The following is a 22,079-nucleotide window of genomic DNA, read 5'->3' as shown; positions in this document are numbered from 1 at the left end:
GCAGTTATGTCTCGCGCCTAACTTGTGCACTTGCAGCTTGCAATCAATAAGTGCACTTATCTAGAGTCATTATTTGCACTTAACTTGTGCACTTAGGGTATGCACTTATTTCCTTTACTGAACTTGCAGACTTTATATGTGCACTTTAATTTTGCACTAAGTGCAGTTATGTCTCGCGCCTAACTTGTGCACTTGCAGCTTGCAATCAACATGTGCACTTATCTTAGAGTAATGATTTGCACTTAACTTGTGCACTTAGGGTATGCACTTATTTCCTTTACTGAACTTGCAGACTTCATATGTGCACTTTAATTTTGCACTAAGTGCAGTTATGTCTCGCGCCTAACTTGTGCACTTGCAGCTTGCAATCAACATGTGCACTTATCTAGAGTCATTATTTGCACTTAACTTGTGCACTTAGGTGGTGCACTTATTTTGCGCACTTAACATGTGTACTTAGGCGGTACACTTATTTTGCGCACTGAACTTGTGGACCAAACATGTGCACTTAACATGGGTATTGAGTGCACGTAGTGCACTTATTTTGCACACTCAACTTGTACACGTATGGCACGCACTCAACATGTGCACTTAACTTATGTTCTTAAGTGCATTTACCTTGTGCAGTGAGGTGATGCACTTATTTTGCGCACTAAACTTGTGCACTTAACATGTGCACTTAGGTGCACCTAAATAGTGCACTTTTTGCACACTTAACTTGTGCACTTATGGCACACACACATTTGCATGTAACTTGTGTTCTTAAGTGCACTTACCTTGTGCTCTTAGGTGGTGAACTTATTTTGCGCACTAAACTTGTGCATTCAACATGTGCCCTTAAGTGCACTTAAATTGTGCACTTAAGCGAGCAAGATGAATGCACTGACTTGTGTATGTAGTGCACTTAACCAGTGTACTTAAGTGGTGCACTAAACCTGTGCACTTAGGGGATGCATTTATTTTCTTCACTAAACATGTGCCCTTTACGTGTGTGTTAACTTTTGTAATTAAGTGCACTTGAATTGTGCACTTCTGTTGTGTCAGTTACACCTAACATATGCACTTAAGTTGTGCACTTAACAAGTGCACTCAGGTCAGTACTAAAGCCCAGAAGGCAGATAGCAGGCCCATTCAAATATTTTCTTGGACAATGATCGTTATTCTTTTTTTAAGGTGGAATTTTCCTACTAGCGTACCTAATGAAGTGGCCAGTGTGCAGAATATGTTGCATTTCTACGTTAGTCGTCTTAGATTAGTGCGTTAAAGTGATCAAAAATAGCTCAAGTTTGTGATTAAAAACTACTTTACTATAGTTTTAGTATAACAGAGTCTCACTAGTGGTTTGTGTGCAGACCAGGGCAGCAGGGTGCCTCTGCTGGTACTGTACATTATGGTATTTACCATTGTACATTATGGTGTTTACTAATGTACATTATGGTATTTACCATTGTACATTATGGTGTTTACTAATGTACATTATGGTGTTTACTAATGTACATTATGGTGTTTACCATTGTACATTATGGTGTTTACTAATGTACATTATGGTGTTTACCATTGTACTTTATGGCGTTTACCATTGTACTTTATGGTGTTTACTAGTGTACATTATGGTGTTTACCATTGTACATTATGGTGTTTACCATTGTACTTTATGGTGTTTACAAATGTACATTATGGTGTTTACCATTGTACATTATGGTGTTTACTAATGTACATGATGGTGTTTACCATTGTACTTTATGGCGTTTACCATTGTACTTTATGGTGTTTACTAGTGTACATTATGGTGTTTACCATTGTACATTATGGTGTTTACCATTGTACTTTATGGTGTTTACTAATGTACATTATGGTGTTTACCATTGTACATTATGGTGTTTACTAATGTACATTATGGTGTTTACCATTGTACTTTATGGTGCTTACCAATGTAAATTTTCGTGTTTACCATTGTACATTATGGTGTTTATTAATGTACATGATGGTGTTTACCATTGTACATTATGGTGTTAACTAATGTACAATATGGTGTTTACTAATGTACATTATGGTGTTTACCATTGTACATTATGGTGTTTACTAATGTACATTATGGTGTTTACCATTGTACATTATGGTGTTTACCATTGTACTTTATGGTGTTTACAAATGTACATTATGGTGTTTACCATTGTACATTATGGTGTTTACTAATGTACATGATGGTGTTTACCATTGTACTTTATGGCGTTTACCATTGTACTTTATGGTGTTTACTAGTGTACATTATGGTGTTTACCATTGTACATTATGGTGTTTACCATTGTACTTTATGGTGTTTACTAATGTACATTATGGTGTTTACCATTGTACATTATGGTGTTTACTAATGTACATTATGGTGTTTACCATTGTACTTTATGGTGCTTACCAATGTAAATGTTCGTGTTTACCATTGTACATTATGGTGTTTATTAATGTACATGATGGTGTTTACCATTGTACATTATGGTGTTAACTAATGTACAATATGGTGTTTACTAATGTACATTATGGTGTTTACCATTGTACATTATGGTGTTTACTAATGTACATTATGGTGTTTACCATTATACATTATGGTGTTTACTATTGTACATTATGGTGTTTACTAATGTACATTATGGTTGTTACCATTGTACATTATGGCATTTACCATTGTACATTATGGTGTTAACTAATGTACAAAATTGTTTTTACTAATGTACATGATGGTGTTTACCATTGTACATGATGGTGTTTACCATTGTACATTATGGTGTTTACTAATGTACATTATGGTGTTTACTAATGTACATTATGGTGTTTACTTATGTACAATATGGTGTTTACTAATGTACATGATGGTGTTTACCATTGTACATGATGGTGTTTACCATTGTACATTATGGTATTTTCCATTGTGCATTATGGTGTTAACTAATGTACAATATGGTGTTTACTAATGTACATGATGGTGTTTACCATTGTACATTAGGGTGTTTACATTGTACAATATGGTGTTTACTATTGTACATTATGATGTGTACTAATGTATATTATGGTATTTACCAATGTACATTATGGTGTTTACCAATGGACATTATGGTGTTTACTAATGTACATTACAATGTTTACTAATGTACATAATGGTGTTTACCACTGTACATTATGGTGTTTACCATTGTACATTACGGTGTTCACTAATGTACAATATAGTGTTTACTAATGTACATGATGGTGTTTACCATTGTACATTATGGTGTTTACCATTGTACATTATGGTGTTCACTAATGTACAATATAGTGTTTACTAATGTACATGATGGTGTTTACCATTGTACATTATGGTGTTTACCATTGTACATTATGGTATTTACCATTGTACATTATGGTGTTTACCAATGTACATTATGGTGTTAACCATTGTACATTATGGTGTTTACCATTGTACATTATGGTGTTTACTAATGTACATTATGGTGTTTACCATTGTACATTATGGTGTTTACTAATGTACATTATGGTGTTTACCGTTGTACATTATGGTGTTTACTAATGTACTTTATGGTGTTTACAAATGTACATTATGGTGTTTACCATTGTACATTATGGTGTTTACTAATGTACATGATGGTGTTTACCATTGTACTTTATGGCGTTTACCATTGTACTTTATGGTGTTTACTAGTGTACATTATGGTGTTTACCATTGTACATTATGGTGTTTACCATTGTACTTTATGGTGTTTACTAATGTACATTATGGTGTTTACCATTGTACATTATGGTGTTTACTAATGTACATTATGGTGTTTACCATTGTACTTTATGGTGCTTACCAATGTAAATTTTCGTGTTTACCATTGTACATTATGGTGTTTATTAATGTACATGATGGTGTTTACCATTGTACATTATGGTGTTAACTAATGTACAATATGGTGTTTACTAATGTACATTATGGTGTTTACCATTGTACATTATGGTGTTTACTAATGTACATTATGGTGTTTACCATTATACATTATGGTGTTTACTATTGTACATTATGGTGTTTACTAATGTACATTATGGTTGTTACCATTGTACATTATGGCATTTACCATTGTACATTATGGTGTTAACTAATGTACAAAATTGTTTTTACTAATGTACATGATGGTGTTTACCATTGTACATGATGGTGTTTACCATTGTACATTATGGTGTTTACTAATGTACATTATGGTGTTTACTAATGTACATTATGGTGTTTACTTATGTACAATATGGTGTTTACTAATGTACATGATGGTGTTTACCATTGTACATGATGGTGTTTACCATTGTACATTATGGTATTTTCCATTGTGCATTATGGTGTTAACTAATGTACAATATGGTGTTTACTAATGTACATGATGGTGTTTACCATTGTACATTAGGGTGTTTACATTGTACAATATGGTGTTTACTATTGTACATTATGATGTGTACTAATGTATATTATGGTGTTTACCAATGTACATTATGGTGTTTACCAATGGACATTATGGTGTTTACTAATGTACATTACAATGTTTACTAATGTACATAATGGTGTTTACCACTGTACATTATGGTGTTTACCATTGTACATTACGGTGTTCACTAATGTACAATATAGTGTTTACTAATGTACATGATGGTGTTTACCATTGTACATTATGGTGTTTACCATTGTACATTATGGTGTTCACTAATGTACAATATAGTGTTTACTAATGTACATGATGGTGTTTACCATTGTACATTATGGTGTTTACCATTGTACATTATGGTATTTACCATTGTACATTATGGTGTTTACCAATGTACATTATGGTGTTAACCATTGTACATTATGGTGTTTACCATTGTACATTATGGTGTTTACTAATGTACATTATGGTGTTTACCATTGTACATTATGGTGTTTACTAATGTACATTATGGTGTTTACCGTTGTACATTATGGTGTTTACTAATGTACATTATGGTGTTTACCATTGTACATTATGGTGTTTACTAATGTACATTATGGTTTTTACCATTGTACATTATGTTGTTTACTAATGTATAGTATCTTTACTAATGTACATTATGGTGTTTACTAATGTACATTATGGTGTTTACCATTGTACATTATGGTGTTTACCAATGTACATTATAGTGTTTACTAATGTACAATATGGTGTTAACCATTTCACATTATGGTGTTTACTAATGTACATTACAGTTTTTACCATTGCACATTATGGTGTTTACTAATGTACATGATGGTGTTTACTAATGTACATTATGGTGGTACATGATGGTGGTACATTACAGCGGTGCACTAAACGCCAACTCGACCCATGGAGGCCCAAACAGGCTTGATTTGTAGGAGGAAGGAGGAGACTGCACCAAACTGGCGTCATCAGTTTTACCGTTGTCCTGGTTGGAAAACAGCCTACTTGCACTGGAGACCGTCTTGCCGATGTCGGCCAGCGAGCGCAGGTTGGACTTCTTGGTCTGATGGCGATGTTTCCGTAGCAACGTGTACGTCACCTTGTCCTTCAGCTCCGCCTTCAGCTGTCCGTTCTCGATCTGGTTGTCGGTGATCATCTCTGGAGAGCAGGGAAGACGTTTGTTGTTCTCACTTGGACACAATAATGCTAATGATGGTCATTTTGCAGTAAACAGTTTGTACATCATTATGTTTACATTTTACAGGAATTATGAGGAAACAATGTAATGTTTATTAAAGTAAAATCATAATATCACATATACAAATAAATAAAGGGGGGAAAAAAAAACTTTAAGTGTCAATTTACTGCAATAAAGTAGTAATATCAAAAATATTAAAATAAAAATAGATTCAAATTGTTTTTTTTAAGTTGTAAATGTTTCTGGAATAAAGTTGTTTTAAAAATTAAAACACTTTATGTAAACATTTGTTGAATAATAATAATAATGTTGTTTTTTTTGTTTGTTTGTTTGTTTTTTTGTGAATTTGTATATATATATATATATATATATATATATATATATATATATATATATATATATATATATATATATATATATATATATATATGTAAAACAAATATATATATATATATATATATATTTTTTTTTTTTAATTATTTTTTTTTTTTTTTTTTGTGAATTAGATTGTAATATTAAGTTATTTTACCAGAATTAGGATGTAGTTTACAGCTAAACTGTATCATAATTTTACAAGACTAAAGTTGTTATGTAAAATTCCCTTTAACATGTCTAAGTGAATGGGGTAATAATTATTGATACAATTCAGGTGTGGATGTGAGAAAAAGTGTTGAGTAAGCATTTCCATTGTTGTCGTAGTCAACACAAAAAGTGTTAATTGCAAGCACTTCATTAGTGTGACTTTGTAAAGGAGTCCAAAGAAAAAGGCTGTAGAAGAAGAAGAATGTCCAAGAGAATGTTGACTGATAGTAGCCTGGGGGGGGCGGGTGCTGTTTGCATGGAGGCGGGGTCACAGGCTATTGTGGTTAATGGGCTCAAAGCAAGAGGCCCACACAGCTCCCTCAATTACTTCACATTAATCACTGCTCGCGTCCCTCATGCACGCACAACGTTTGGGCGGTGGCGTGAGACGGAGGACGTCATCTTCCCATCGAATTAGGAAAAGTTTGGCCCGACTGGAGGGACTCTCGGAGCTGAAGCGGGCACGGGACTCTCAGAAGTGCACGGTCAGCAAAAAGCAAATGATTGGTCGACTCACCTACGACCTGAGGCAGCGTGGACGCTTCCATGTCCAGCATGATGGTGCCTTTCTCGATGCAGGTGCGCAGCTCAAACAGGCTGTGCAGCGACAGAGTGGCCACGTGAGGCTTGCTCCAACGCTCGCCGCCTTTCTCCACCTTCTCCTCAAACTTGATCCACCTGGAGACCAAACAAAGTATTTCATTAAGGAGTTTGGTGTGGAAACTTATTTTCTGCACTTTTCACTTCCTGTAGGTGTCCCGATACTTTTGTTTGAATGGAAATACAACATAGACAGTCCCCCTTTATCTCTAAATATTCACAATAAACATATATTTTTAGTCAAATGTCGAAACATTTAAAAAAAAATACACAATTTGACCCGACACAACAATGGAATAAATTGCTCACAAAAAAGTACAATTTGAAATTTAAATATATATAGCTAATAAAACATAAATATTTAAATATTTACTGAAAATGGTCATTAATTAAATATAATAAATTATTTATTATTATCATTATTATTATTAAAAACATATTTATATAATTTACATAATTTGATACATAAATGTTAGTAAATAATTAATGTATTTGTTTTTTTAGTTTGCAAATAAAAATCAATTCATAAAGCACAGACATTTGTGAAATAATCAAACAAATCATTAAATCGTGAAATAAATAATTAATTATTGAAACATTTAAATGCACTTTTGCAATAAATATGAATGGAAATACAACATAGACAGTCCCCCTTTATCTCTAAATTTTCACAATAAACATACAGTATATTCTTAGTCAAATGCAGAAACATTTAAAATAATACACAATTTGACCCGACACAACATTGGAATAAATTGCTCACAAAAAAGTAAAAAGTGAAATTTAAATATATATAGCTAATAAAACATAAATATTTAAATATTTATTGAAAATGGTCATTAATTAAATATAATTAATTATTAATAATTATTATTATTAAAAAAATATGTATACAATTTACATAATTAGAACGAAATACATAAATGCGAGTCAATAATTAGTTTATTTGTTGTTTTAATTTGCAAATAAAAACAAATTAATAAAGCACGGACATTTGTGAAATAATCATATAAATATTTAAATCGTGAAATAAATATTTAAATCGCAAACTGGCGAATTAAATAATGAATTAATGAAAATAAATAATTAAATCATGAAATAATTAATTAAATATTGAAACATTTAAATGCACTTTTACAATAAATAAATAAATACATCAATTTAATAGCACACTTAGGTAATTATTTAAAGAGGTGTTTTTTTTTATCTATAAAGTTTACTCAGTTTATCATGAAAAATAAAATTAGTTTTACCTGAAATAAGACTCAATTTTAAAAGAACAATACTGGTAATTTTACATAAATAAGGTTGTAATATTGGGGCGATACTGGTAATTTTACATGAATAAGGTTGTAATATTGGGACGATACAGGTAATTTTACATAAATATGGTTGTAATATTGGGGCGGTACTGGTAATTTTACATAAATAAGGTTGTAATATTGGGGCGATACTGGTAATTTTACATAAATAAGGTTGTAATATTGGGGGGATACTGGTCATTTTAAATAAATAATGTTGTAATATCTGGGTGATACTGGTAATTTTACATAAATAAGGTTGTAATATTGGGGGGATACTGGTCATTTTAAATGAATAAGGTTGTAATATTGGGGTGATACAGGTAATTTTACATAAATATGGTTGTAATATTGGGGCGATACTGGTAATTTTACATAGATAAGGTTGTAATATTGGGGGTATACTGGTCATTTCACATAAATAAGGTTGGAATATTGGGGGGATACTGGTCATTTTAAATCAATAAGGTTGTAATATTGGGGCGATACAGGTAATTTACATGAATAAGGTTGTAATATTGGGGCGATCCTGGTAATTTTACATAGATATGGTTATAATATTGGGGAGATACTGGTCATTCTAAATAAATAAGGTTGTGATATTGGGGGGGATACTGGTAATTTTACATAAATAAGGTTGTAATATTGGGGGATACTGGTCATTTTAAATCAATAAGGTTGTAATATTGGGGCGATACAGGTAATTTTACATAAATAAAGTTGCAATATTGGGGCGATACTGGTCATTTTACATAAATAAGGTTGTAATATTCGGGGGATACTGGTTATTTTAAATAAATAAGGTTGTAATACTGGGGCGATACAGGTAATTTTACATAAATAAAGTTGTAATATTGGGGTGATACTTGTAATTTTACACAAATAAGGTTGTAATATTGGGGGGATACTGCTCATTCTACATAAATAAGGTTGTATTATTGGGGGGATACAGGTCATTTGACATAAATAAGGTTGTAATATTGGGGCGATACAGGTAATTTTACATAAATAAGGTTGTAATATTGGGGGGATACTGGTAATTTCACATGAATAAGGTTGTAATATTGGGGGGATACTGGTAATTTTACATAAATAAGGTTGTAATATTGGGGCGATACTGGTAATTTTACATAAATAAGGTTGTAATATTGGGGCGATACAGATAATTTGACATAAATAAGGTTGTAATATTGGGGGGATACTGGTAATTTCACATAAATAAGGTTGTAATATTGGGGCGATACTGGTAATTTTTACATACATAAGGTTGTATTATTGGGGGATACTGGTCATTTTACAAAAATAAGGTTGTAATATTGGGGGGGATACTGGTCATTTTACATAAATAAAGTTGTATTATTGGAGGATACTGGTTATTTTAAATAAATAAGGTTGTAATATTGGGGCGATACTGGTAATTTTACACAAATAAGGTTGTAATATTGGGGCGATACTGGTCATTTTACATAAATAAGGTAGTAATATTGGGGCGATATTGGTAATTTTACATAAATAAGGTTGCAATAATGTGGCGATACAGGTAATTTTACATAAGCAAAGTTGTAATCGTTGGGACTTTAACTAACGATTAGGGGAATACGACATAATTTTACTTGAAAAAAGTCCCCCCAAAAAATTAAGAGAAAAAAAGTTGTCATTTTTCTTTAAAGTCATAAGATTATTAAGAAAAAAAGTTCATACAAAATAAAAAAAAATATAAATTTAAATCAAATAAATATTATAGAAGTCAGTAAAGTTTTAATGCAATTGTATGTATTTACTGGCATTAACTCACAATCTAATAAGTGCAACTTTAATGACAACACAAACGGAGTAAAGACAAATAATTATTGCAGGTGTGGTCATCTAAGAATGGCGGTCATGAGATCGTGCAGTTTGACCACCGGATCTGTTCTTGTCAACCAAGTCTGCTCAGAATTGTTTTTTCCCAAGAAAATGTTGTTTATTGTGATCATCCGTCTCGTGACGGAGGCACACAGGTTTTCCCTCCGTGATGACTTGAAGGTGCACGTGGATCACAGCCAAACGCTTCACACGCCTTCGCTTCCTTCTCAGAGTGCGCTTCATCGCCGGGCAACAGCAGCGACCTCGCACATGTCCCGCTCGTTTGAACGCCATTAGAGCCGTCTCCGGGAGTCGTCAGTGAGAGGACAAGTTTACAATCCTGCTTGTTGTCTGCAAGGGTGCAGCGCTGCATTGTAATGGACCTCACTGTGCGGCTAAGTGGGTCAGAGGTCAGCCACAACAAAACAACAGCAACTCAGAGATGCTCTGATCGGATTCAGTTCTGATACAGACCAGCCACCAGCGAGATCGATACGGGTATCGATTAACTGCAAATTGTTCATATTAATGGTGAGTGTTACAATATTAACACCGTATTTATTCCCTCAGCAATACACAATAACTAAACAAAATCAAAATACTTAAGATACTAAGAAATGTAATTTGTTTACAGTAATGGAGGTGATAAGTATTATCTTAGGGAAGCGGCTCCACACTGTGTATGGAGCCACATAATTAGCTGAGTGAGCCAAAGGGGATCGGCGTTTGTGATCGGCATTAAAAGGTATCAGTCGGCAGTGGCGATCACATACTTTTTCATGAAGATCTGTTGATACTGACCAGTCCTAAACGGGATCATTGTCGTAATATTTGTAAGGCTCAAACTGGTAATTTTACATAAATAAGGTTGTAATATTGGTGCGATACTGGTCATTTTACATAAACAAGGTTTTAATGCTGGGGCGATACAGGTAATTTGACATAAATAAGGTTGTAATATGGGGGGATACTGGTCATTATACATTAATAAGGTTGTAACATTGGGGCGATACAGGTAATTTTACATAAATAAGATTGTAATATTGGAGCGATACTGGTAATTCTACATAAATAAGGTTGTAGTATTGGGGCAATACAGGTCAATTTACATAAATAAGGTTGTAATATTGGGGCGATACTGGTAATTTTACACAAATAAGGTTGTATTATTGGGACGATACTGGTAATTTTAGATTAATAAGGTTGTAATATTGGGAGGATAATGGTAGTTTTACATAAATAAGGTTGTAATATTGGGGCGATACAGGTCATTTTACATGAATAAGGTTGTAATATTGGGGCGATACTGGTAATTCTACTTGAAATAAGGTTGTAATATTGGGGGATACTGGTACTTTTACATAATAGGGTTGTAATATTGGGGCGATACAGGTCATTTTACATAAATATGGTTATATTATTGGGGCGATACAGGTAATTTTACATGAATAAGGTTGTAATATTGGGGCGATACTGGTATTTCTACTTAAAATAAGGTTGTAATATTGGAGGATACTGGTAATTTTACATAAATAAGGTTGTAATATTGGGGCGATACTGGTCATTTTACATAAACAAGGTTTGAATGTTGGGGCGATACAGGTAATTTGACATAAATAAGGTTGTAATATGGGGGGATACTGGTCATTATACATTAATAAGGTTGTAACATTGGGGCGATACAAGTCAATTTACATAAATAAGGTTGTAATATTGGGGCGATACTGGTCATTTTACATAAACAAGGTTTTAATGTTGGGGCGATACAGGTAATTTGACATAAATAAGGTTGTAATATGGGGGATACTGGTCATTATACATTAATAAGGTTGTAACATTGGGGCGATACAGGTAATTTTACATAAATAAGATTGTAATATTGGGGCGATACTGGTAATTCTACATAAATAAGGTTGTAGTATTGGGGCAATACAGGTCAATTTACATAAATAAGGTTGTAATATTGGGGCGATACTGGTAATTTTACACAAATAAGGTTGTATTATTGGGACGATACTGGTAATTTGACATAAATAAGGTTGTATTATTGGGGCGATACTGGTAATTTTAGATTAATAAGGTTGTAATATTGGGAGGATAAAGGTAGTTTTACATAAATAAGGTTGTAATATTGGGGCGATACAGGTCATTTTACATGAATAAGGTTGTAATATTGGGGCGATACTGGTAATTCTACTTGAAATAAGGTTGTAATATTGGGGGATACTGGTAATTTTACATAATAGGGTTGTAATATTGGGGCGATACAGGTCATTTTACATAAATATGGTTATATTATTGGGGCGATACAGGTAATTTTACATGAATAAGGTTGTAATATTGGGGCGATACTGGTATTTCTACTTAAAATAAGGTTGTAATATTGGAGGATACTGGTAATTTTACATAAATAAGGTTGTAATATTGGGGCGATACAGGTCATTTTACATAAATAAGGTTGTAATATTGGGGCGATACAGGTCATTTTACATAAATAAGGTTGTAATATTGGGGTGATACTGGTAATTCTACTTGAAATAAGGTTGTAATATTGGGGATACTGGTCATTTTACATAATAGGGTTGTAATATTGGGGCGATACAGGTCATTTTACATAAATATGGTTATATTATTGGGGCGATACAGGTAATTTTACATGAATAAGGTTGTAATATTGGGGCGATACTGGTATTTCTACTTAAAATAAGGTTGTAATATTGAAGGATACTGGTAATTTTACATAAATAAGGTTGTAATATTGGGGCGATACTGGTCATTTTACATAAACAAGGTTTGAATGTTGGGGCGATACAGGTAATTTGACATAAATAAGGTTGTAATATGGGAGATACTGGTAATTATACATTAATAAGGTTGTAACATTGGGGCGATACAGGTAATTTTACAAAAATAAGATTGTAATATTGGGGCGATACTGGTAATTTTACTTAAAATAAGGTTGTAATATTGGGGGATTCTGGTAATTTTACATAAATAAGGTTGTAATATTGGGGTGATACAGGTAATTTATATAAATATGGTTGTATTATTGTGGCGATACAGGTAACTTGACATAAATAAGGTTGTAATATTGGGACTATACAGGTAATTTTACATAAATAAGGTTGTAATATTGGGGCGATACAGGTAATTTTACATAAATAAGATTGTAATATTGGGGCGGTACTGGTAATTCTACTTAAAATAAGGTTGTAATATTGGGGGGACACAGGTAATTTTACATAAATAAGGTTGTAATATTGGGGCGATACTTGTCATTTTACATAAATAAGGTTGTAATTTTGGGGCGATACAGGTAATTTGACATAAATAAGGTTGTATTATTATGGCGATAAAGGTTATTTGACATAAATAAAGTTGTAATATTGGGGATTCTGGTAATTTAACATAAATAAGGTTGTATTATTGGGGCGATACAGGTAATTTGACATAAATAAGGTTGTATTATTGGGGCGACACAGGTATCCATCCATCCATTTTCAACCGCTTGTCCCTTTTGGGGTCGCGGCGGGGGGGGGGGGGTGCTGGAGCCTATCTCAGCTGCATTCAGGCGGAAGGCGGTGTACACCCTGGACAAGTCGCCACCTCATCGCAGGGCGGCGATACAGGTAATTTGAAATAAATAAGGTTGTAATATTGGGGCGATACAGGTAATTTGACATAAATAAGGTTGTATTATTGGGATGATACAGGTAATTCTACTTAAAATAAGGTTGTAATATTGAGGGATACTCATAATTTTACATAAATAAGGTTGTAATGTTGGGGCGATACAGGTAATATTACGGAAATATGGTTGTATTATTGGGGCGATACAGGTCATTTTACATAAATAAGGTTGTATTATTGGGATGATACTGGTAATTCTACATAAATAAGGTTGTAATATTGGGGCGATACTGGTCATTTGACATAAATAAGGTTATGATATTGGGGCGATACAGGTAATATTACGAAAATATGGTTGTATTATTGGGGCGATACAGGTCATTTTACATAAATAAGGTTTTAATATTGGGACAATACTGGTAATTCTACTTAAAATAAGGTTATAATATTGGGGTGATACTGGTAATTTGACATAAATAAGGTTGTATTATTGGGGCAATACAGGTATCCATCCATCCATTTTCTACCGCTTGTCCCTTTTGGGGTCGCGGGGGGTTCTGGAGCCTATCTCAGCTGCATTCGGGCGGACAAGTCGCCACCTCATCGCAGGGCGGCGATACAGGTAATTTGATATAAATAAGGTTGTAATATTGGGGCGATACTGGTAATTTGACATAAATAAGGTTGTAATATTGGGGCGATACTGGTAATTTGACATAAATAAGGTTGTATTATTGGGGGATACAAGTAATTTCACATAATTAAGGTTGTAATATTGCGGCGATACTGGTAATTTGACATAAATAAGGTTGTATTATTGGGGTGATACAAGTAACTTTACATTAATAAGGTTGTAATATTGCGGCGATACTGGTAATTTTACATAAATAAGGTTGTAATTCAGGGCGATACAGGTAATTTTGCATAAATAAGGTTGTAATATGGGGATACTGGAAATTCTACATTATACGGTTGTAATATTGGGGCGATACAGGTAATTTTACATAAATATAGTTGTAATATTGGTGCAATACTGATAATTCTACATAAATAAGGTTGTAATAATGGGGCGATACAGGTAATTTTACATGAATATGGTTGTAATATTGGGGCGATACAGGTAATTTTACATAAACAAGGTTGTAATATTGGGGCGATACTGGTAATTTTACATAAATAAGGTTGTAATTTGGGGCGATACTGGTTATTTTACATAAATAATGTTGTAATATGGGGGATACTGAAAATTCTACATATATACGGTTGTAATATTGGGGCAATACAAGTCATTTTACATAAATAAGGTTGTAATATTGGAGCGATACTGGTAATTTTACATAAATAAGGTTGTAATTTGGGGCGATACTGGTTATTTTACATAAATAATGTTGTAATATGGGGGATACTGAAAATTCTACATATATACGGTTGTAATATTGGGGCAATACAAGTCATTTTACATAAATAAGGTTGTAATATTGAAGCGATACTGGTAATTTTACATAAGGTTGTAATATTGGGGCGATACTGGTAATTCTACATAAATAAGGTTGAAATATTGGAACGATACTGGTAATTTTACATAAATAAGGTTGTAATATTGGGGGATACAGGTAATTTTACATAAATTAGGTTGCAATAATGGGGCGATACAGGTAATTTTACATGAATATGGTTGTAATATTGGGGCGATACAGGTAATTTTACATAAACAAGGTTGTAATATTGGGGCGATACTGGTAATTTTACATAAATAAGGTTGTATTATTGGGGCGATACAGGTAATTTTATATACAGTAAATAATGTTGTATTATTGGGGTGATACAGGTAATTTTATGTAAATAATGTTGTATTATTGGGGCGATATAGGTAATTTTATATAAATAATGTTGTATTACTGGGGTGATACAGGTAATTTGACATAAATATGGTTGTATTATTGGGGCGATACAGGTAATTTGACATAAATAAGGTTGTATTATTGGGGCGATACAAGTAATTTTATATAAATAATGTTGTATTATTGGGGTGATACAGGTAATTTGACATAAATAAGGTTGTAATATTGAAGCTTAGCTTATTTTTCCACTTGTTGACCCTGGACCTGACTATTTGTACTGGGCCGCAAACTGAGGACCACATGAAGTACGGAGCTCCTTACCTGGCCGTCTCCTTCCACTCCATCTCCTGGCCGTCCACCGACAGCAGCTCGTCCAGCTCGGTGAAGAGCTGCGGGGGCGCCGGGCCGTCATCCTCCTCCCCCAGGATGAAGCGGATCCTCTCGGCGGCCGGCGAGACTGCGGAGACAGGGAAGATGCTGCGCGTCAAGGGGCGGCAAGGCGGCTCCGGCGGCGCCTCGTCGGGCTCGGGGGGCGGCGGGATGATGACCATGGCCACCTCCTCCGCGTCCCCCTCTTTCTCGCCCGGGTCGTTGTTGTTGTTGTTGTTGCTGCTGGACATCTTCACAAAGTCACCCCCCGCCCCCCCTGCCCCACCTGGTCCTGGGAGTCCCGAGCAGTGAGCGAGCTAGACCCTCGTGGGAGTCCCTCCACTTGGGTGCGAGTGACAGACCCTCTCAGCTGTCCAGACCAGCACTGCAGGTAGGAGGGGGGAGTTTGTGTCCTCGGACTGAGCCCCCCCCAACCCTCAACACCCCCACCTCTCACTGTTCAAACAGGCCTTCGCCATTGGCCCTCCGAGCCTTGGCGAGCTGCCCCGGGAGCCCCTCGGTGACAATTAGGAAATGGTTCACAAACTGGCCCATTCTTCAGCTCAGGCTTGGCTTTCTCTCCTCTTGTCTTCTCATTTGAATATATAGCCGGGCGCAAAAAAAAGGAGGATCATCAAAAAAGTGACTTTTTCATACGTTTTTATAGCAATAAGCATCCATCATCACTGCCGACAGGCTTCGCTACACAACTTGAAACAAAACTTGGAGCTCTGCCAACTATCAGTCCGTCAGCTACAGACGCGGCGGATGCACGTTTGATCTTTTAGTTTTTCCCTAGGGCTGAGCCAAAGTGATGTTGCTGTTCAAATATGAGTGTAAGGTTAGCATGTAGCTAACATTGCTATGCTAGTGTCGCTAACACCTGTGATGTGTTTTTTGTGCGATATTAAAGGGGAACTGCGATTTTTTTTTGGGGGGGGTGGTTGCCTATCATTCACAATCATTATGAGAGACAAGAACAAACATATCTTTTTTTTTTTAAATATAAGGATTTTAAAGATACCATATATGGGTAATTTTAATCATTACCAGAACTTATTTCCCGGTCGCATTTTTTTCTGTTCCCATAGCATCACACGTCCGACTTCTGGCAACCAATGTGTGTTCCTACTTCCGGGTTCTAACGCGAGCGTGTTCTAATCACGGCAGAGTACACAACACACAACAAAGACCACTTATTTGGGACAAAAGAGAATTCACAACTTTATCTTTTTGAAGCTGAATATACGGAGGATGAACCGCTGCTTTGAGAAGCCAGCACGAAGGAAGGGTGAGACATGGTAATTGGGATTTGTTATATATTGTATATATTATATAAAAATATAATATAATATATCAGTATATATTATATGTAAATACTACATATATGTTATATTTTATATTGCTACTATGGTACATTTTTAGTCCACTTTATACCCTTTTGTTTCCGCCCTCTTTTTGTGCCCTTGTGTTCATTATCCTTTCCATCATTTGTAACTGAGCTACAGTGTGGAACAATAAAGTTTGTCTAAATCTAAGTCTAAGTCTAAGACGTTGGAGTGAGATGAAAGTGACTTTGACGCTGCAAAGTGGTTAGAGTGCCCGCCCTGAAATCGGTAGGTTGTGAGTTCAAACCCCGGCCGAGCCATACCAAAGACTATAAAAATGGAACCCATTACCTCCCTGCTTGGCACTCAGCATCAGGGGTTGGAATTGGGGGTTAAATCACCAAAAATGATTCCCGGGCGTGGCCACCGCTGCTGCTCACTGCTCCCCTCACCTCCCAAGGGGTGATCAAGGGTGATGGGTCAAATGCAGAGAATAATTTCGCCACACCTAGTGTGTGTGTGACAATCATTGGAACTTTAACTTTAACTTAACAAATGTAGAACTTGGAGCCAAGCTATTGCGACATAAATGGAATGCTTACCCAAATGAGCCGGAAAAATAGTTCCTCAGTGTTCGCTCTTACAATCACAATGTTGCTACAGCTTGATTATTATGCAGGTTACATAAGTATTGTTGATTATTTTTAAATGCATATTAAAGTGAACTTCCAACGTTTCGTTGTTTCCATTCTGGTAATTGTACATGAATAAGGTTGTAATATTGGGCCGATACTGGTAATTTTACATGAAAAAGGTTGTATTATAGGGGCGATACAGGTCATTTGACATAAATAAGGTTGTAATAATGGGGCGATACTGGTCATTTTACATAACTAAGGTTGTAATAATGGGTCGATACTGGTAATTTTACATGAATAAGGTTGTATTATGGGGCGATACAGGTCATTTTACATAAATAAAGTTGTATTATGGGGCGATACTGGTAATTTTACATAAATAAGGTTGTAATAATGGGGCGATACTGGTAATTTTACATGAATAAGGTTGTATTATAGGGGCGATACAGGTCATTTTACTTAAATAAGGTTGTAATAATGGGGCGATACTGATTATTTTACATAAATAAGGTTGTAATAATGTGGCGATACAGGTAATTTTGCATAAATAAGGTTTTAATAATGGGCGATACTGATAATTTTACATAAATAAGGTTGTAATATTGGGGTGATACCAGTAATTTGACATAAATAAGGTTGTAATATTAGGGCGATACTGGTAATTTTACATAAATGAGGTTGTAATATTGGGTGGATACTGGTAATTTTACATAAATAAGGTTGTAATATTTTTAAATGCATTTTAAATTGAACTACCAATGTTTCGTTGTTTCCATACTGGTAATTTTACATTAATAAAGTTGTAATATTGGGCCGATACTGGTATGTTTTACATGAATACGGTTGTATTATAGGGGCGTTACTGGTCATTTTACATAAATTGGTTTTAATAATGGGGCGATAAAGGTAATTTTACATAAATAAGGTTGTAATATTTTTTAAATGCATTTTAAATTGAACTACCAATGTTTCGTTGTTTCCATACTGGTAATTTTACATGAATAAGGTTGTAATATTGGGCCGATACTGGTAATTTTACATGAATAAGGTTGTAATATTGGGCCGATACTGGTAATTTTACATGAATAAGGTTGTATTATAGGGGCGTTACTGGTCATTTTACATAAATAAGGTTTTAATAATGGGGCAATACAGGTAATTTTACATAAATAAGGTTATAATATTGGGGCGATACTGGTAATTTTACATGCATAAGGTTGTATTAAACTGCGAAACAGGTCATTTTACATAAATAAGGTTGTAATAATGGGGCTATACTGGTAAATTAACATAAATAAGGTTGTATCATAGGGGCGATACAGGTCATTTTACATAAATAAGGTTGTAATAATGGGGCTATACTGGTAAATTAACATAAATACAGTTGTATTATAGGGGCGATACAGGTCATTTTACATAAATAAGGTTGTAATAATGGGGCTATACTGGTAAATTAACATAAATACAGTTGTATTATAGGGGCGATACAGGTCATTTTACATAAATAAGGTTGTAATAATGGGGCGATACTGGTCATTTTACATACAGTAAACGAGGTTATAATATTGGGTGGATACTGGTTATTTTAAAAGTTACCAATGATTGTCACACACACACTAGGTGTGGTGAAATGTGTCCTCTGCATTCGACCCATCCCCTTGTTTACCCCCTGGGAGGTGAGGGGAGCAGTGGGCAGCAGCGGTGGCCGCGCCCAGGAATCATTTTTGGTGAGGTTGTAATATTGGGGCGATACTGGTCATTTTACATAAATGAGATTGTAATATTGGGTGGATACTGGTCATTTTACATAAATGAAATTGTATAATTGGGTGGATACTGGTCATTTTACATAAATAAGGTTGTAATATTTTTTAAATGCATTTTAAATTGATTGCTCCCATTAGCTGCAATGCTAGCCACCTAGAACGAGACGATTTTTCTTTTTTTACTTTTGTTTTCTTGTCTCTCATAATGATTGTAAACGATTCCCTAAAATGTGCAGTTCCCCTTTAAGGGGGAGGTCAGGGCAGGGCTTGTGGGGGTGGGGAGTGACATCACACTCAGTAGGCGGTGCCTAAACCAAAAATAATTCATGATTTATGACCCCCTACGTCACATCCAGTAGCCATTTTGTTTGTAGTTTTTATATATATATATATATATATATACACCTTTTTTTTCTTTTTTTTTTAAATATATATTTAGTATTGTGTATTATTATATATATATATGTATATACCTGTATAGTGTATATATATATATATATATATATATATATATATATATATATATATATATAGTACAACATAGGGCAAGATCAACCCCTTGTGGGTCCGTGCCGTCAACTCCCTCAGTATACATAACAGACCTGTCATATTGTTTTGTAGTCCAGAAATACGTCATAATGGTTTATGGTTCCAATGTCAGTACTGGAAATAGGTATATACGTTATATACGTTTGTCGCCATCTTGTTTTGTCGTTTTTTATCATTGTTTTTTATAACTTGTAGAATGCTGACTACGGAGGGCCAAATAGGACTGAATTAAATAGATAAATAAATATTTTGAAAAATACTTGCATGTGTATTTATTTTGTTGATTAAATAATTAAATTGCAATAATTAATTAAATCATGTCAACATTGCATCATTAATTAATCAAATCATAAAATAATTAATTCAATAATTATTTATATCATTACATGGAACTTTACATCTAATAATTTAATGACACATTTAATAACACATTTGTCTGTTTAGTTCCAATTTAAGTTATTATTTAAATTCTATATTGTATTTTATCCCATGTACCCATCCATAGCTAACTTCCGGTTGCATTGTTATTCCGTTTGAGTGTGTTTTGGACTTTGCAACACTGTATGACATACGTCAATCAATCGGTCAATCAAAACTGTATCAATACAGCACTTTTCATACGCAGGCAAGTTGCAACACAAAATGCTTGACACTAGTTGACACACGCACGTACGCACACACATTGACAACAACAACACACGGCAGTATATATCATGAATGACTTATAATACAAACAAATAGGATTCTTGCTTTGACACAGAGCTGTAATTGCCCCTAAAGCAGTCAAGAAGTCACGATCGACCAGTAAATCTTTGGGGATTTTACTGGTGGACCCCAAAATATGATGAAAACTAAATGGAATATGTCACAGGAATGCCCACATTTTTTGACTTGGGGCCACATTGGGTTTAAAAAAAATATATATATATATATATATATATATATATATATATATATATATATATATATATATATATATATATACGTACACACATATATATACAAACCCCGTTTCCATATGAGTTGGGAAATTGTGTTAGATGTAAATATAAACGGAATACAATGATTTGCAAATCATTTTCAACCCATATTCAGTTGAATACACTACAAAGACAAGATATTTGATGTTCAAATTCATAAACTTTATTTTTTTTTTTGCAAATAATAATTAACTTAGAATTTCATGGCTGTAACACGTGCCAAAGTAGTTGGGAAAGGGCATGTTCACCACTGTGTTACATGGCCTTTCCTTTTAACAACACTCTGTAAACGTTTGGGAACTGAGGAGACACATTTTTGAAGCTTCTCAGGTGGAATTCTTTCCCATTCTTGCTTGATGTACAGCTTAAGTTGTTCAACAGTCCGGGGGTCTCCGTTGTGGTATTTTAGGCTTCATAATGCGCCACACATTTTCAATGGGAGACAGGTCTGGACTACAGGCAGGCCAGTCTAGTACCCGCACTCTGTTACTATGAAGCCACGTTGATGTAACACGTGGCTTGGCATTGTCTTGCTGAAATAAGCAGGGGCGTCCATGGTAAGGTTGCTTGGATAGCAACATATGTTGCTCCAAAACCTGTATGTACCTTTTCGCATTAATGGTGCCTTCACAGATGTGTAAGTTACCCATGTCTTGGGCACTAATACACCCCCATACCATCACAGATGCTGGCTTTTCAACTTTGCGCCTATAACAATCCGGATGGTTCTTTTCCTCTTTGGTCCGGAGGACACGACGTCCACAGTTTCCAAAAACAATTTGAAATGTGGACTCGTCAGACCACAGAACACTTTTCCACTTTGTATCAGTCCATCTTAGATGAGCTCAGGCCCAGCGAAGCCGACGGCGTTTCTGGGTGTTGTTGATAAACGGTTTTCGCCTTGCATAGGAGAGTTTTTAGTTGCACTTACAGATGTAGCGACCAACTGTAGTTACTGACAGTGGGTTTCTGAAGTGTTCCTGAGCTCATGTGGTGATATC

General features: G+C 34.6%; 1 protein-coding gene across 1 annotated transcript in view; it reads right to left on the bottom strand.

Annotated features, from left to right (window-relative positions):
* slc4a4a (solute carrier family 4 member 4a) overlaps nucleotides 1-22,079 on the bottom strand; it is a 187,917-nt gene that overhangs the window by 86,521 nt on the left and 79,317 nt on the right. Inside the window, exons 5-7 of the mRNA XM_061980408.1 lie at nucleotides 15,770-15,905; nucleotides 6,749-6,909; nucleotides 5,430-5,609 (exon numbers count right to left, since the gene is read on the bottom strand). Coding sequence (XP_061836392.1) covers nucleotides 5,430-5,609; nucleotides 6,749-6,909; nucleotides 15,770-15,905 — 477 coding nt within the window. The remainder of the gene's footprint in view (nucleotides 1-5,429; nucleotides 5,610-6,748; nucleotides 6,910-15,769; nucleotides 15,906-22,079) is intronic.

Source organism: Nerophis lumbriciformis, linkage group LG20 (genome assembly GCF_033978685.3).
Source record: "Nerophis lumbriciformis linkage group LG20, RoL_Nlum_v2.1, whole genome shotgun sequence".
In the NCBI taxonomy this organism is placed as follows: Eukaryota; Metazoa; Chordata; class Actinopteri; order Syngnathiformes; family Syngnathidae; genus Nerophis; species Nerophis lumbriciformis.
Note: the sequence above shows the minus strand (reverse complement) of the source record. Positions and strands in the feature narration are given on the sequence as shown.